Here is an 18,829-nt window from a genome sequence, read left to right on the forward strand (position 1 = left end):
TAAATAAACAGAAAGAACAAATTGGCGACTTATCGGAAAGAGTGGAGGAGATTTCAGATAAATTAACAAATCTTAGTTTGAATGGGGACAGAGATTCAGATGATACAGCTCCATTGCCATTTTCAGAAACCGAAGAGTACCAGAGCATAAATAAACATGTTGAAAATCAAGGAAAATTTAATGAACGCGTGAAAAGGGAATTTGAGGCATTAAAAAAGCAAGTCAAACAAATTGAAGGCGAAATCGTAGGAAAAGATAGCAGAAGAAATTTAGAATCACAGATACCAGAGGGGTTTGAAGAAAACAATTTGTTTCATTTACGGGATGCAACAAGAGAGCGCCAGGCGCGCGAACTTGACAATAATCGCCATTGGGACTGGGACAAACGCGGTAGGTCTTTGTCGCCACGAGGCGAAAACTTTGACTATAAACACTTTTTGACTGTTCGGAAATTTAAGATCTTCCGCAATTCTAAGAATGACATACATCCATGTTCATGGCTAGATCAATTTATGTACGCACTTCCTCCAAATTGGCCACTAAGTCACAAACTGGAATTTATGTGTGGGTATTTAGAAAACGAACCGGCGACGCGGATGCGTGCACTCATTAGAGATTGTAATAATCTGAATGATTTTTATCATGCATTTCTATCGGCATATTGGTCCGAGAACACGCAAGACAGAGTCAAACACAGTCTTATTATGCAGCGTAATTTCAAACAGTCTGAATTCCGCACGCCAGCGGAATATTTTGAAGACATGATTCGAAAGAATCAGTTCCTTTCCAACCCTTATAGCCCGACTGAATTAATTCGCATTTGTTTAACCAAGCTGCCACAATCCATAAGACAAATTGCTTTAGCCGGAAGATGTAAAGACGACATTGAGACTTTTAAGACTTTGCTACAAGAACTTGAGTATGACAACGACGATGGGACTTCCTGTAATTTTTTCAGTAACAGTAATTACAGTAGATTTTCAGAGAAAAGGGATAGTGATCGGAACGGGCGTTATATGGGTAATGTTGAGAATGACAGACGTCACAGACAGGACAATAGATACCAGCCCTATGACAATAACAGACGTTTTAACAGATATTACACAGACAATTACAATAACGGTAATTGGTACCGGAATGATCAATCATACGGAAACAGTAATCGGTATCATCACGACAGAAATTATTCATACAGTAATAGAAATTCTTACCACAGAAATAACCAGGGTAATAGATACAATAATAATTTCAGAAGTGACAGTCGAAACTACACAAGAAGTAGCTATGCAGACAGACAGGAAAACAGAAGTTTTAATAACAGACACAACCAAGAATTTGTATCTAACAGACAGGAGGGACCTAATTGGCATCCTCCACGTGAGAGAACTTCAGAGAGACAAGTGCAAATTGTAGAAATGGATCCGCGAAATGACGCGAATACTCAAAGACGTGACGCAAACAATCGACAATGACTTGCAGCTTCGGCTTCTGGCAGCAATATAGACGGTTCAGAAAGTAATGATACTACGGCTTTACACTACGTACGCCTGGAAGACATGAGAGACATTTTGTTAGACGAAAAGGAAAATAATGTAGACGCATTTTTACATCCTGTTATTGAAGTATGTGTGGGTAAGAATAAGTTCACTGCAGTTTTAGATTCTGGGAGCCCATTGAACGTCATTAGTGAATCAGTTTTTCGTATATGTGAAAGAACTATTGCCTGTCCTGTGTTACCTATTTCTAAAACTACAATTCGAGGAGCGATTTCTGGAAAGGGTGTAGAAGTTAAACAACAGACCAACCTAAATTTCAATTGTCAAGGATACGAATTTTCTGCTAATTTTATTATTGTTCCATTACTCAGTACACAAATTATATTAGGTATGGAGTTTCTTAACGCACATAAGGCAATTTTGAACTTTCAAGAAGGAAGTGTGAATTTGACTGTTGCCGGAATGCCGAAATGTTTGAAATTTTTCGATTGTTTAACAAGATCTGAGTCAGATACAAAATGTTTAAGGTTTCTTACTTCTGATGTTTTCGTTGAGCATTATGACGACAATGTGTTTATTCATGACAATGACAATAGATACAGAGACGCGATGGATGACATAATTAATAGCGAAGAACTAATTAATGAAAAGGTTAAGAAAGCTGAAGTGCCAGATGACGTTGCAAGAGAAGAGCTGCACCAAATTTTGACTTCACATGCTACAGTGTTTAGTCATCACACGGGAACTATACAAGGCTTACAATATTTATTTAAAGTAAAAGAACACACACCATTTCGCGGGAAAACGTACGCTATTCCTTTGGCTTACAGAGACAAGGTTAAGAATGAACTTCAGTACATGTTAGATCAGGGCATTATTGAGCCTGCAGTCAGTCCTTATACTAGCCCATTACACGTTGTTCTTAAAAAGGATAGGTCAATTCGTTTGGTTCTGGATTCCAGACAGATAAATAACATCATCATTCCTGAAACTGACCGTCCACAAAATTTAGATGAACTTCTTCAACATTTTCATGGAATTAAAGTTTTATCCACGATTGATATGCGCGCAAGTTTTTGGCAAATAGAACTCCACCCGGATTGTAGAAAATATACTGCCTTTTTAGCCTTTGGTAACTGTTACCAGTTTCGGAAATTACCGTTTGGACTTACTGTATCTTCGGCAGCATTCATTCGTAGCTTAAATGAAATTTTACCCGTTTATCTTCGTGACAATATTACTTCATATGTTGACGACATTCTTATTGCTAAACATTCTTGGAGTGAGCACAACAAAATTTTGGATTCATTGTTACGTATCTTTGCAAGAGTTGGCATTACTGTGAACTTGGAGAAATCTGAATTTGGTCGTTCACAGGTGAAATTTCTCGGTCACATTATTTCTACAGAAGGTATTCTTCCTGATCCAGAAAAACTTGACGCTATTCGTAATTATGCTGTTCCTACCACAAAACGTGATGTTCGTAGTTTCCTTGGTGTCTGTAATTTTCTTAGACGCTTTGTTAGATTGGACGATTTGGCCACACCTCGTTTATGTGAACTATCTGGAAAGAAATCTAATTGGTGTTGGGATGAGGAAGCTCAGTCAGAATTTGAACAACTCCGTGATGCTTTAGTTGCTGCTCCACTTCTTTCACACCCGGATTTATCTAAAGATTTTTGTTTGGCGACGGACTCATCATACAAAGGCCTAGGTGCACATTTATTTCAAGAGATAGAAGAAGACGGCGTTGTAGTACAAAAGACTATTGCATTTGGAAGTCGTGTTCTCTCTAAATCAGAAAAGAATTATTCGATTACGGAACTTGAAGCTTTGGATGTTGTTTGGGCTTTTACAAAATTTCGCACATTTTTGTTTGGCAGACATACTAAGGTTTACACCGATCATCGAGCTCTGGAATTTCTTATGTCGACAAAATTAACTCATGGTAGATTGTCACGATGGGCGTTGTACCTACAGGAATTTGATTTTAGTATTGTTTACATACAGGGTTCTTCAAATATTGTTGCTGATGCTTTATCACGTGCACCTATGGGTTTGAAACAAAGTGCTGAAGAGGACTGCAAGGAAAACAATTATTGTTTGATGTATATTCAAGGTGTTGCGTTTGAGAACTTTATTTCGTCTTCGCTCCAGGACATTGCTAAGGAGCAAAATAAGGATCCAATCTGGAAGGACATTAAGGAGAAGTGGAGGAGAAAGGAAAGCGTAGCGATTAGACAGCATTATTTAGTTCACAACGACATTCTTTTCAAACGAAAATCGGTCGACAACTCTGTTTGGTTAGTTTGTATTCCTGATGAGTGGGTTAATAAGCTGATTTGGTATACGCATTTCAGTTATGCACACTTTGGTCCCAGAAAATGCTTCCATAAATTACAGGAAAATTGCTACTTCAGTAATATGGAAAAACGTATTCGATCTGTTCTGGCCAAATGCAAATTATGTCAAAAGGCTAAGCCGCCAACAATTTCTCACAGAGCACCGTTGTTTCCTGTCATTCCAGCGAAATTAAAGGACATGGCTGCAGTTGATTTGTTCGGTCCAGTGGTTCGATCTACTAATGGTTTTGCGTACATTTTTGTAACAGTGGAGTTGACATCAAAATATGTGTGTTTTACACCGTTATGCAAAGCAACAGCTCGTTCAGTATCTAACGCTTTCATCAAACATTTTCTTAAAGAAGTGGGTCATGTTGATAAGGTTATATCAGATAATGGATCACAGTTTCGTTCTAAAATTTGGCTTTGTACTCTACGGCGTCGTAAGATTAAACCAATTTTCATTTCACTTTTTCACCCTCAATCTAACGCTTCAGAGAGATGGATGAAGGAAATCAATAAATTGTGTCGCCTTTATTGTCATCAGAATCACAGAACTTGGGATCAGTATCTTCATATTTTTCAAAACATTCTGAATGAACTCCCTAATGATTCAACTTCTTTACCGCCTATACTGATATTAAAAAACAAAGCACCGACAAATCGCATATCTGAAATCGTTCCTTTTCCGCCTTCACGGAAACTGCGGCATTCTGAAGTTGTCAACCTGGCTCTACAAAATATTGCATCTGCGGCTGCTAGAAGAGTGAAATCAGCAAAGCGTCCTGGTCGTTTAAAAATCTTGTCAGTTGGTCAGAAGGTGTTAATTAGGTCTCACCGTCTGTCTCACAAAGGAAAAGGCTTGTGTCGGAAATTTTTTCTGCTTTATAACGGTCCATATAGAATTCGCAAAATTATTCATGATAACACTGTCGAAGTAGAAACTCTTAAATCACGACGCTCTAAAGGAATACATCATATATCTAACGTTAAAATTTTTGTGGAATGATATACTTTTGAAAAATTTTTGCAGAATGACATACTTGTGAGAAACTAACAGCTACATGTAAACATGCGGAGAGTACAAGGACACCGCGCTGTGTTTTGGCGGCGGCGTATACTCAAAGCAACAGTCAAGTCTGCGCGCCGCTAAAGGCAGTCGTTGACCGCAAACAATCACTTCCTACGTCACGCGCCTACAGCTGATCGAGCGCTCAGTGCGAATGCACTGACAGCCGTAAACAAATACACAGTCTTTCTCCGAATAAAATCAGTATAAAGCTATAGTGACTTGATGAATTATGTTATTAACATTCAGTATTTTTCAGGATACGGTTCTATAAAATATTTAAGAACTTCAGGTAAATTCTGTGCGTGTCCGACGTTAAGACGACTTGCTATCGAGAAAATTTCAGGAAAAATGTCATTTCGAAGAAGAGAGTAATAAACTAAAAAGGTAATTATTAATTGAGTTATTTTTCAGGTAACATATTTCCACTTAGGTACGTACCTTAGACGTAATTTGCTGCGCGATTACGTGATTCATACTTTGTGCTAATTACATGTTCTATGAAATTACTTGTGAAGCGACGTGCTTGCGTACGTTAACTGATTTTGACAATTTTTATTAATGTACTGGATTGTAACTTGTGTATACTATGCATCGCTTGGCTGCACTGCTTTTTCACTGATGTCATATTTTTAATTATGTGCCTGCTGTACCTATTTATTTAAATTATAATTGTCACCTGATTAATTGTGCTGATGTGGTTAGGTATGTAAGTTATACTTTGTGATTTATCTGCTTGCGCCTTCATGTTTACTTATTTGCTTGCGCCTTCATGTTTATTTATTAGATTACATATGAACATTTATTTGCTTACGGTTATACGATGCTGATGACCTGTTTATTACGTAAGATATGTTTGCTGCTATGCGTATGGATTGCATATTTATAAATTTCTGTTTGTTGTCACAACTACTCTTTAATTTTGTATATAGAAATGCTATTATACTGTGTATGAACATGGAGTTTAGGTTACACTATGGTACTAGTTACAGATTGTTCGCTTGGCAGAGCCTCGTTGTAAGATTTGTGCTGCATCCACTTGTTGACATTCTGTTCACTACTGGTACGTTTACTCGCTGTTGCTTGTTTTGCTTACGCTCAGTGCCTTATATTTTTAAGATAAGAAAATGAACTGCAGTAATTCGACGAACGACATTAGTACAAGAAACTTCATAGAAGTCACATGAGCTGGAGGTTTTATGAAAGCTGTATAAATGTATGCCAATAGGAAGGAAGCTAACGACACGACATACCAACACAGTTATTACACTGCATTTTCGTGAGGAATTGAAATAGGAAGTGACACTTGACACAAGAAATACTCCACATGTTTGCTTCTGTTTGCCATAATTCTTGAAGTGGTGTACACACTGTGAAATATTAGGATCATTCACACTCCGTAATCGTACTTAATTACTGAGAGTTATTCGAACTAAGTCTGTTAGAGGTCATGTATGCATTCTTTGTTTATAATTCATAATGAGTAGAAGATTTTGGTCAGATGGATTACACAGAGGTTGTGTGTTGACAGTGTGTCTTCGGATTGTATGGGATGAGGAGGTTTGCATTAGGATTTTATCGACGAAACTGACTAGAGGAAAGAGTTATTATGGAAGTGAAATGAAACTGGCAATAAGGTTTATATGTAGCGACGTATTGAAGAGGTATTATAGAGGTATTGAGATTGTATGAAGTTGATTGGAGTATGGGTATAAGAGGTAAAATAAGTGAGGTGCATATTTTTTTTGTTGTTGGTCTATATGGAACAAGGAGGATGAAGATAGCAGACTAGAACACTAAAATGGAAGGAAGATTGTCTACACACACTTTGTTAAATCACTAAGCAGTATGTATTTTTTTTTGGAGAGAGGAAGTTGCATATCTTGGCACACTGACAGTTGTTCAACAACCGTACATTTTGATCTGGCTTGGCAAACATTGGTCTTGACATGATGACTATGACGTTGACTTAACTATCATTGACTGTTACACATTGCTGTCACTACTACTTGATACACATGATGAACATGAAATTTGACAGAAGTGGATTCAGACAGTTAACACTATACAATTACACAGTAGTACTTAATGTGGATGAAAGATGAGTGAGTGTGTTTTGTGTGTTTTCCTTTCCTAATCCTACCCACCTATCTCCTAAATATTATTTTATTTGTTTGTAGTGGCTTGCACTGACACCCATAATTATTAACTGATGTTTGTGTATTTGTAATAGTAATATAACAATTATCTGATATCATTTGTGTGTTATGATTTGTATGTTTAGTGTAAAAGCATTGTAAAAGCATTTGTAAGTGTATTCAAACTATTGTTCATGCTTGAACTGTCTGAGTAGGGATGAAATTATGGACTGTTACTTGTACTGTTTCTACATGATTGGTGCCACTAGGACATGTTTAATTTCTGCTAATGAACTGTGTGATAAGTGATAGTTGTTTAATGTGATTTGTTGGAGTCTGAACCTACTCCACAATGCTGGGTGCCATTGATGAACTGCTTCTACTGAGAAATGTGACTTGTTGCTGTGTGCACCTGTTCAACATTGCTGGGTGCCACTGATGGACTGCTTCTACTGAGATGATGTCACCTGTTGCTGTTTGCACCTGTTCCACAATGCTGGGTGCCACTGATGAACTGATTCTACTGAGATGAGGTCACCTGTTGCTGTTTGCACCTGTTCCACAATGCTGGGTGCCACTGATGGACTGCATCTATTGAAATAATGTCACTTGTTGGTGTCTGCACCTACTCAACATTGCTGGGTGCCACTGATGAACTGCTTCTACTGAAATGATGTCACCTGTTGGAGTCTGAACCTACTCCACAATGCTGGGTGCCACTGATGGACTGCTTCTACTGAAATGGTGTCACTTGTTGCTGTGTGCACCTGTTCAACATTGCTGGGTGCCACTGATGGACTGCTTCTACTGAGATGATGTCACCTGTTGCTGTTTGCACCTGTTCCACAATGCTGGGTGCCACTGATGAACTGATTCTACTGAGATGAGGTCACCTGTTGCTGTTTGCACCTGTTCCACAATGCTGGGTGCCACTGATGGACTGCTTCTACTGAAATGATGTCACCTGTTGCTGTTTGCACCTACTCAACAATGCTGGGTGCCATTGATGAACTGCTTCTACTGAGAAATGTGACTTGTTGCTGTGTGTACCTCTTCAACATTGCTGGGTACCACAAATGGAACTGCTTCTACTGCAATGATGTTACTTCTTGCTGTCTGCACCTACTCAGCTTTGCTGGGTGCCACTGATGGACTGCATCTATTGAAATAATGTCACTTGTTGGTGTCTGCACCTGTTCAACATTGCTGGGTGCCACTGATGGACTGCTTCTAATGAAATGATGTCACCTGTTGGAGTCTGCACCTGTTCCACAATGCTGGGTGCCACTGATGGACTGCTTCTACTGAGATGATGTCACTTGTTGCTGTCAGCACCTATTCAACAGTGCTGGGTGCTACTGCTGGAACTGTGAACTACTTGTTGTGAATATTTGTATTAACTGATTTTTTGTGTATTACTGTTTGTGAAAAGTTATAAGACTCTTACCTGCTCATATTCGTCATTGCTGACGTTATCGATTGAATTGTTTAACCACATGATATTTCTGTAAACTATTATGTAAAGTCACATGTATGAAAGAATTTGTATTGCTTAGTGTATTTTATATATTAGGCTATTGAAAGGTCAGTGCAAAGCCAAAATTTTATCTAGTTATATGATATTTACGTATTAATATTATCTTTTATTTTTGTCAGTATTTTTTTTGACGAATTTGGTGGTATTTTCACCACCAATGCTGGCAAAAATACCATCAAATTCTAGCCCGTGGAGGAAGGGCATATGAAAGGTGGCTACACTGAGCCACAGCGCCAAAAATCGCGCCAGAGAGAGTATTGTTCCGCCGCCTCCACTGGCAGTGCGTGTTGAGAAGTAGCAGCAGGCAGTTCTTGCAGAGAGTTCTTGCCGAGTAGTTGTGGTGGACACAGCTTGTAGCTGAAGTGGGATGAGATGTGGTAGTGCAGAGTGTTGTTCCATGTTTTATGCAGTTATTGATGGGAGAGATAGCAGATGTTGTTCCAATGCAGATATTGTAATGATCTGAGTGCTTTTCGTCAATATAAATTAAGGTAACTAACTACTGTTCTTATTTTCTTATTATTTGTGTGTCCTGAATAATGCTTCATTACAGGTTCAGTCAACAAAGCATCTGGCTTGTGTTCTTGTATTAGAGTGTAATTTTGGTTTTCTTGCACAGTTATAGTATTTCTAATTTTCCTTTATCACGTCAGTATAAATGATATTTAAAAATTCTTGTCTTGTTGAAGAAGAACCGTGTCAGATGTGCGTTGAGTCACACTACCACACACAGAACAGCGACACTTGTGCCTTGTTGGTTTCGTAGGTCTTATAGTTGCTGGGGACTTAATTAATTAATTGTGTTAACAGAAAATTTTCTTACATTCTTTGTTGTCATTCTATGCAGTCAGATAGCGTAACAATTAGTTGTCAGGGCCAGCCGTTTACGAGACTTGCGTAATCGGACAGACAGCTACTAAAATTATTTGCACTTGTTGGTGTCTGCACCTGTTCAACATTGCTGGGTGCCACTGATGGACTGCTTCTAATGAAATGATGTCACCTGTTGGAGTCTGCACCTGTTCCACAATGCTGGGTGCCACTGATGGACTGCTTCTACTGAGATGATGTCACTTGTTGCTGTCAGCACCTATTCAACAGTGCTGGGTGCTACTGCTGGAACTGTGAACTACTTGTTGTGAATATTTGTATTAACTGATTTTTTGTGTATTACTGTTTGTGAAAAGTTATAAGACTCTTACCTGCTCATATTTGTCATTGCTGACGTTATCGATTGAATTGTTTAACCACATGATATTTCTGTAAACTATTATGTAAAGTCACATGTATGAAAGAATTTGTATTGCTTAGTGTATTTTATATATTAGGCTATTGAAAGGTCAGTGCAAAGCCAAAATTTTATCTAGTTATATGATATTTACGTATTAATATTATCTTTTATTTTTGTCTGTATTTTTTTTGACGAATTTGGTGGTATTTTCACCACCAATGCTGGCAAAAATACCATCAAATTCTAGCCCGTGGAGGAAGGGCATATGAAAGGTGGCTACACTGAGCCACAGCGCCAAAAATCGCGCCAGAGAGAGTATTGTTCCGCCGCCTCCACTGGCAGTGCGTGTTGAGAGGTAGCAGCAGGCAGTTGTTGCCGAGAGTTCTTGCCGAGCAGTCGTGGTGGACACTGCTTTTATCGGAAGTTGGAATGAGATGGGTAGTAGTGAGTGTTGTTCCATGTTGTGCAGCTATGTGATGGGAGAGATAGCAGATGTTATTCTAATGGAGATATTGTAATGATCTGCTTTTCGTCAATATAAATTAAGGTAACTAACTACTGTTATTTATTTTCTTATTATTGTGTGTCCTGAATAATGCTTCATTACAGGTTCAGTCAACAAAGCATCTGGCTTGTGTTCTTGTATTAGAGTGTAATTTTGGTTTTCTTGCACAGTTATAGTATTTCTAATTTTCCTTTATCACGTCAGTATAATTGATATTTAAAAATTCTTGTCTTATTGAAGAAGAACCGTGCCAGATGTGCGTTGAGTCATACTACCACATACAGAACAGCTACACTTGTGCTTGTTGGATTCGTAGGTTTTATAGTTGCTGGGGACTTAATTAATTAATTGTGTTAATGAAAAGTTTCATTTCATTCTTTGTTGTGGTTCTATGCAGTCAGATAGCGTAATAATACTAGTCAGGGCCAGCCGTTTACGAGACTTGTAATCGGACATACAGCAACTAAAATTATTTGCATTTTCATTTTTCATTTTATTAAGCCCCCATGCAACCGCAACGTCAGAATTGCCTCTTTCGTGCCTTTACCTTTCCTAAAGCCAAACTGATCGTCATATCGCGCATCCTCAATTTTCTTTTCCTTTCTTCTGTACATTATTCTTGTAAGCAACTTGGATGCATGAGCTGTTAAGCTGATTGTGCGATAATTCTCGCACTTGTCAGCTCTTGCCGTCTTTGGAATTGTGTGGATGATGCTTTTCCGAAAGTCAAATAGTATGTAGCCAGATTCGTACATTCTACACACAACGTGAATAGACGTTTTGTTGCCACTTCCCCGAATGAATTTAGAAATTCTGATGGAATTTTATCTATCCCTTCTGCCTTATTTGATCTTAAGTCCTCCAAAACTCTTTTAAAGTTTGATTCTAATACTGGATCCCCTATCTCTTCTCGATCGATTCCTGTTTCTTCTTCTACCACATCAGACAAATCTTCCACCTATCCGCTCTGTCCTCTGCATTTAACAGTGGAATTCCCGTTGCACTCTTAATGTTATCACCTTTACTTTTAATGTCACCGAAGGTTGTTTTGACTTAACTGCAGGCTGAGTCCGTCCTTCCGACAATAACTTCTTTTTTGATGTCTTCACATTTTTCCTGCAGCCATTTCATCTTAGCTTCCCTGCACTTCCTATTTATTTCACTCCTCAGCGACTTGTATGTCTGTATTCCTGAGTTTCCCGGAACATGTTTGTACTTCCTCCTTTCATCGATCAATTGAAGTATTTTTTCTTTTACCCACGGTTTCTTCGCAGTTATCTTCTTTGTACCTATATTTTTCTTTCCATCTTCTGTGATTACCCTTATTAGATTTATCCATTCCTCTTCAACTGTACTGCCTATTGAGCTATTTCTTACTGCTGTATCTATAGCCATAGAGAACTTAAAGCGTATCTCGTCATTCCTTGGTACTTCCATATTCCACTACATTGCGTATTGATTCTTCCTGACTAATTTCTTAAACTTCAGCCTACTCTTCATCACTACTATAGTGTGATCTGAGTCTATGTCTGCTCCGGGGTACGCCTTACAATCCAGTATCTGATTTCGGAATCTCTGTCTGACCATAGTGGAATCTTCCCGTATCACTCGTCCTTTTCCAAGTATATCTCCTCCTCTTGTGATTCCTGAACAGAGTATTCGCTATTACTAGATGAATCTTGTTATAGAACTCAATTAGTCTTTCTCCTTGTCCCAAGTCCATAATCTCCTGTAACCTTTTCTTCTACTCCTTCCCCTACAACTGCATTCCAGTCTTCCATGACTATTGGATTTCATATTCGTTTACATACTGTATTACCCTTTCAATATCCTCATACAACTTCTTTACCTCTTCATCTTCAGCTTGCGACGTCGGCATGTATACCTGAACTATCGTTGTTGGTGTTAGTTTGCTGTCCATTCTGATAAGAACTGTTCACAGTAACACACTCTCTGCCCTACCTCCCTACTCCCGTTATACCATTTTCTGCTGCTGTTGATATTACGCTATACTCACCTGACCAGAAATCCTTGTCTTCTTTCCACTTCACTTAAATGACTCCTACTATATCTAGATTGAGCCTTTGCATTTCCCTTTTCAGATTTTCTAGTTCCCCTACCACGTTCAAGCTTGTGACATTCCACGCCCTGACTCGTAGAACGTTATCTTTTCGTTGATATTTCAGCCTTTTTCTCATGGTAACCTCTCCTTTGGCAGTCCCCTCCCAGAGATCCGAATAGCGGACTATTCCAGAAACTTTTGCCAATGGAGAGACCATCATGACACGTCTTCAATTACAGGCCACACGTCCTGTGAATACACGTTACGTGTCTTTAATGCAGTTGTTTCCCTTGCCTTCTGTATCCTCATGCCGTTGATCATTACTGATTCTTCCGCCTTTAGAGACATTCCCGCCCTTGGGAGCCGGCTGGAGTGGCCGAGTGGCTCTAGGCGCTACAGTCTGGAACCGCGCGACCGCTGCGGTCGCAGGTTCGAATCCTGCCTCGGGCATGGATGTGTGTGATGTCCTTAGGTTACTTAGGTTTAAGTAGTTCTAAGTTCTAGGGACCGACGACCTTAGAAGTCAAGTCCCATAGAGTTCAGAGCCATTTGAACCATTTTGAACCACCCTTAGGACAAGAGTGTGCCCTGAACCTCTGTTCGCACCTCCGCCCTCTCTGACAAGGCCGTTGACAGAATGAGGGTGACTTCTTATGCCGGAAGTCTTCGGCCGCCAATGCTGATTGTTAATCAAATTTTAAGCAGCGGCCTGACGTTATCAAAGACGCTGCCGCTAGACCGATCAGCTTAACCATTTAATATGTTAATGCATGACTCAGGGAAGTGCACTAGTCTTTCTCCTAGCTCTGAGCAAGTTACGTAGCTGAAAATCGTCATTCCTAGCTGCGTAATGCTGCAGCCCTACCTCAAACTTCTCCTGTTCAAAAATAATAACATATTCGAAATTCCTTTTCGCCTTCCATTATATACGTCAGAACATGCTCATCTTTTCTTGTCTTTATAACACATCTTTCTTTATCTATCAGATACCACCACAAGTCAACACAGCACTACTGAATACGTCCGTCAGCTACCACACTTCTACTAAGAATGTAACAGACTGCGCAGAGCCAAAGACTGTGTCACGACAAGACCAGAGATTGTTTAACAGTAATGAAACTTACTCACCCTCTGACGTGCACATCGATAACAAGCAAAAACCAAAATGACATGACCTACTTACAATGCAAGTTATAACTGTCCACGTCGTTGTGCCGACTACACTGTAGCTTGAATGGATTTTTAAGTTTGTTTTACATGCCCGACTTCTAATTTCACCACAAAAGTCTCCAGGGTTGAGCAGTTATTGCCCGATGACGACACGCAATACAGTTTGTTAAAACGGAGTCCGCCGTTATTAATTACGTTTTTAGATTTAATTTTATTACTCGTACAGAGACTCAACGTTCCTATGTTTAACAGCGCGTCGTCAAAATAAGTATGAAATGCTAATGTCTTTGCAATACATAATGTCGACTATTGAGTTAAAGTTCGTACCTATTTTGTCATTTTAGAGAAGAGAAACCTTAAGCGCTTCTGCTTCTATAGTCTCTGTATTAAATGTTCACTAATTTCAATTTACTTCCTATCTCAGTTCAGTATTTAATACAAATTATATATCAGTGTCATTTCAGAGATATTACGTCGGTTCCACACTGACGGAATAACACGTAATTGTCATTTAACATCACTTTTATTAATAAACCTTTTTCTTATGACGTAAATGGTAATAAATGATCACTATCTAGGAGGAAAGAGGGATTGATCCTAATCATGAGATAATAGCTTCTAATGAGCCTGCAATCGTTAATTAAATAAAAAGTCACGTTCAAGGATGATATGCGAACAACTTTCGTTATGTCTGTTTTCACGTATCTGTCAAAACTAATCCTGTCGCCCACAATTCGAATTAACACTGACGTTAACGCCTTTTGTCGGAACATCGAATCGTAACTATTATGTGAAAATTTATTCTAGTCCCCGAATTAATTCCTCTCAGATACGCGCATGACCGACCAGCAGAACGGAACACAAACGTCTTGTTTTAATAACCGAACAACGCAATGACGTTACATTACGACAATGTCCGCCCAATGAATATCTCTTTGACTTGATCTTCTCTACTCTGCTTAATTAAATCATTCCTAATTACAATTTATTCGGCTATTTAACGAAAACATCAAACAAAAAATAAAATAAATTTATCCCAACGTAAAAGATCCGTTATGGAGTGCAAAAGTTCCACTACAACTTGTTCAATTTCTACATCTATTCGTGTCTTTAATTATCGAACGTCCCTCGCAGCTTTATTTTTCACGATCACTCTTCGTACACTGATCGTGAACGACAGGTGTGAGCCACGAGCTGCAGCCCGCATTGTTCGCAGACGCTGCGCCGGAAGAGGGGCGCGGTGAGTCTGCGCGCGCTGGAGGCGCTGTGGTTGCGCCTGTCGCGGCTCTGCACGGCCACGGCGCAGGCACTCTCCGCCGCGCACCTCGTCGCCACCATCACCTTCTCCATCGTATTCCTCATGTGCGCCTACGGCTTCATCATCATGTTCGATAAGCCTGACATGGGCCTCCTCACGGGCGGACTCGGCGGCTACGCTGTGTGCATCGTCACCTACTTGGCCATGGTCTACAATGCCGGCTACATTGTGATCGCAACGGTACGTTCAGCTTAATGCATCTCGCTTCCTCTTCTTTTTCTTGTGCATTTGTCTATAATCGGTGTAATGTCGGTATGGTTAATTTAAGAGGTAGCTGGATGCCTATAATGTCGTCACCACATTACCCCGAGACGGAACATATGTACCGTATAGTGTAACTTGATATAAATACACACTGAAGCGCCAAAGAAACTGGCATAGGCATGCGTATTCAAATACAGAGATATGTAAATAGACAGATTACGGCTCTGCGGTCGGCAACGCCTATACAGGGTGGTCCATTGATCGTGACCGGGCCAAATATTTCACGAAATAAGCGTCAAACGAAAAAACTACAAAGAACGAAACTTGTCTAGCTTGAAGGGGGAAACCAGATGGCGCTATGGTTGGCCCGCTAGATGGCGTTGCCGTAGGTCAAACGGATATCAACTGCGTTTTTTTTTTAAAATAGGAACCCCCATACTCTATTACATATTCGTGTAGTACGTAAAGAAATATGAATGTTTTAGTTGCACCACTCTTTTCGCTTTGAGATAGATGACGCTGTAATAGTCACAAACGTATAAGTACGAGGTATCACGTAACATTCCGCCAGTGCGGACGGTATTTGCTTCGCAATACATTACCCGTGTTAAAATGGACCGTTTACCAACTGCGGAAAAGTTCGATATCGTGTTGATGTGTGGCTATTGTGATCAAAATGCCCAACGGGTGTGTGCTATGTATGCTGCTCGGTGTCCTGGACGACATCATCCAAGAGTCCGGACCGTTCGCCGGATAGTTACGTTATTTAAGGAAACAGGAAGTGTTCAGCCACATGTGACAGGAAGTGTCCAGCCACATGTGAAACGTCAACCACGACCTGCAACAAATGATTATGCCCAAGTAGGTGTTTTAGCTGCTGTCGCGGCTAATCCGCACGTCAGTAGCAGACAAATTGCGCGAGAATCTAAACATTCATATTTCTTTACGTACTAGATGAATATGTAATAAAGTATGGGGGTTCCTATTTAAAAAAAAACGCAGTTGATATCCGTTTGACCTATGGCAGCGTCATCTAGCGGGCCAACCATAGCGCCATCTGGTTTACCCCTTCAAGCTAGACAAGTTTCGTTCTTCGTAGTTTTTTAGTTTCACGCTTATTTCGTGAGATATTTGGCCCGGTCATGATCAATGGATCACCTTGTATAAGACAAGTGTCTCGGACAGTTGTTAGATAGATTACCACTGCTACGTGGCAGGTTATCAAGATTTAAGTGAGTTTGAACGTGGCATTATAGTCGCCGCACGAGCATCTCCGAGGAAATAATGAAGTGCGGATCTTTCCGTGCGACCATTTCATGAGTGTACCGTGAATATCAGGAATCAGGTAAAACATCAAATCTCCGACATCGTTGCGGCCGGAAAACGATCCTGCCAGAGCGGGACCAACGACGACTGAAGAGAACCATCCAACGTGATAGAATGCAACCATTCCGCAAATTGGTGCAGATTTCAATACTGGATCATCAACAAGCGTCACCGTGCGAACCATTTAACGCGACATCATGGACATGGGCTTTCGGGGCAGACGTCCCACTCGTGTACCCTTGGTGGCTGCACGACACACTGCATGTCAGCAGGGGCCTTTTCAAGCTGGTGGAGGCTCTGTAACGGTGTGGTGCGTGTGTAGTTGGAGTGATATGGGTATCCTGATATGTCTAGATACGACTCTGACGGGTGACACGTTCGTAAGCATCCTGTCCGATCACCTGCATCCATTGTGTATTCCGACGGACTTGGGCAGTTCCAGCAGGACAATGCGACACCCTACACGTCCAGAATTCCTACAGAGTGGCTCCAGGATCGCTCTTCTTAAATTAAACACTTCCGCTGGCCACCAAACTGCCCAGACGTGAACATTATTGAGATTATCTGGGGTGCCTTCGAACGTGCTGTTCAGAAGAGATCTCCACCCCCTCGTACTCTTACGGATTTATGGACAGCCCTGCAGGATTCATGATGTCAGTTCCCTCCAGCACTACTTCAGACATGAGTCGAGTCCCTGCCACGTCGTGCTGCGGCACTTCTGCTTGCTCGCCGGGGCCCTACCTGATATTAATCAGCTGTACGTTTGGCTCTTCATTGCATATTGTCTGTGTGTAGTGTAATTTTTACGTGTTGTACGAAATTATCTTTTAAACAGATAATGGTTAATTCTTTTTATCACAGATCTTCTTATAATCTTTTAAATTGTAAAAATTTTAACACAGACGTATTACACGCAACACTTCGGTGTGCTAAATAACTGAGTACAATCATTTCCTTTTATTGAAGTTACGTTATCGCGTAGTTACTTTATTGCACACCAAAGCAAAAACTATACTGGGTGAAAAGTGTTTAAACGGACAAATTCTGGGAGGTTATAGGGGACAACAAAATAAATATTTTTCCCTAACGTCATTTCTTCCTACGATGATTATTTAAACCGTTGGAGGCCGTATTACGCTCTTCAGTACATAGAGGCCATATTACGATCTTCAGTAGTCACCGGGCGTATTACGCTCTTCAGTTGTAGGCAACTGCTGTCCACCAGTGTACTAATGGAGCGATACACCTGGAGTGAGTACACTGATATGGTTGGTGCATCGTATATAGCGCACCACAACAGATAGGGTTTGTCGCCTTGACGGGCAGGCTGAGATCGTGTGTGCGTTCGGCGTGTTTTCTGACCTGGCTTGCAGCCTGATGATCTTCGAAATTGCTTGGCGATTGCTTTCTACTCGTTTGTTCCGAGTACCACCGTGTATAAGCCATGCTCCCATCCTTTAGTTAAATATTCGGCCTGTCCGCCGGGACGGACGAGATATTTTTATCAGTAACTCAAGGTGAATCATTAGAGTTGTGTAAATTTTGGTTACGTAAACAATGAACTTAATAGTGTGCTTATGGTGGTGACTGTCTGTGATCCTTTTGTGATCATATCTAATTATTATCTTTAAAATACTGTTTGTTATACACTGCTGGCCATTAAAATTGCTACACCACGCAGTTGACGTGCTACAGACGCGAAATTTAACCGACTGGAAGAAGATGCTGTGATATGCAAATGATTAGCTTTTCAGAGCATTCACACAAGGTTGGCGCCGGTGGCGACACCTACAACGTGCTGACACGAGGAAAGTTTCCAACCGATTTCTCATACACAAACAGCAGTTGACCGGCGTTGCCTGGTGAAACGTTGTTGTGATGCCTCGTGTAAGGAGGAGAAATGCGTACCATCACGTTTTCGATTTTGATAAAGGTCGGATTGTAGGCTATCGCGATTGCGGTTTATCGTATCGCGACATTGCTGCTCGCCTTGGTCGAGATCTAATGACCGTTAGCAGAATATGGAATCGGTGGGTTCAGGAGGGTAATGCGAAACGCCGTGCTGGATCCAAACGGCCTCGTATCACTAGCAGTCGAGATGACAATCATCTTATCCGCATGGCTGTAACGGATCATGCAGCCACGTCTCGATCCCTGAGTCAACAGTTGGGGACGCTTGCAAGACAACAACCATCTGCACGGACAGTTCGACGACGTTTGCAACAGCATGGACTATCAGCTCGGAGGCCATGGCTGCGGTTACCCTTGACGCTGCATCACAGACAGTAGCACCTGTGATGGTGTACTCAACGACGAACCTGGGTGCACGAATGGCAAAACGTCGGATGAATCCAGGTTCTGTTTACAGCATCATGATGGTCGCATCCATGTTTGGCGACATCGCGGTGAACGCACATTGGAAGCGTGTATT

At 40.7% G+C, this 18,829-nt stretch overlaps 1 protein-coding gene across 1 annotated transcript in view; it reads left to right on the plus strand.

Moving 5' to 3' along the window:
* LOC126188559 (gustatory and odorant receptor 63a-like) overlaps nt 1-18,829 on the plus strand; it is a 130,201-nt gene that overhangs the window by 52,027 nt on the left and 59,345 nt on the right. Inside the window, exon 5 of the mRNA XM_049930158.1 lies at nt 14,767-15,048. Coding sequence (XP_049786115.1) covers nt 14,767-15,048 — 282 coding nt within the window. The remainder of the gene's footprint in view (nt 1-14,766; nt 15,049-18,829) is intronic.

The sequence above is a fragment of the Schistocerca cancellata genome, chromosome 5, assembly GCF_023864275.1.
Source record: "Schistocerca cancellata isolate TAMUIC-IGC-003103 chromosome 5, iqSchCanc2.1, whole genome shotgun sequence".
NCBI classification, from domain to species: Eukaryota; Metazoa; Arthropoda; class Insecta; order Orthoptera; family Acrididae; genus Schistocerca; species Schistocerca cancellata.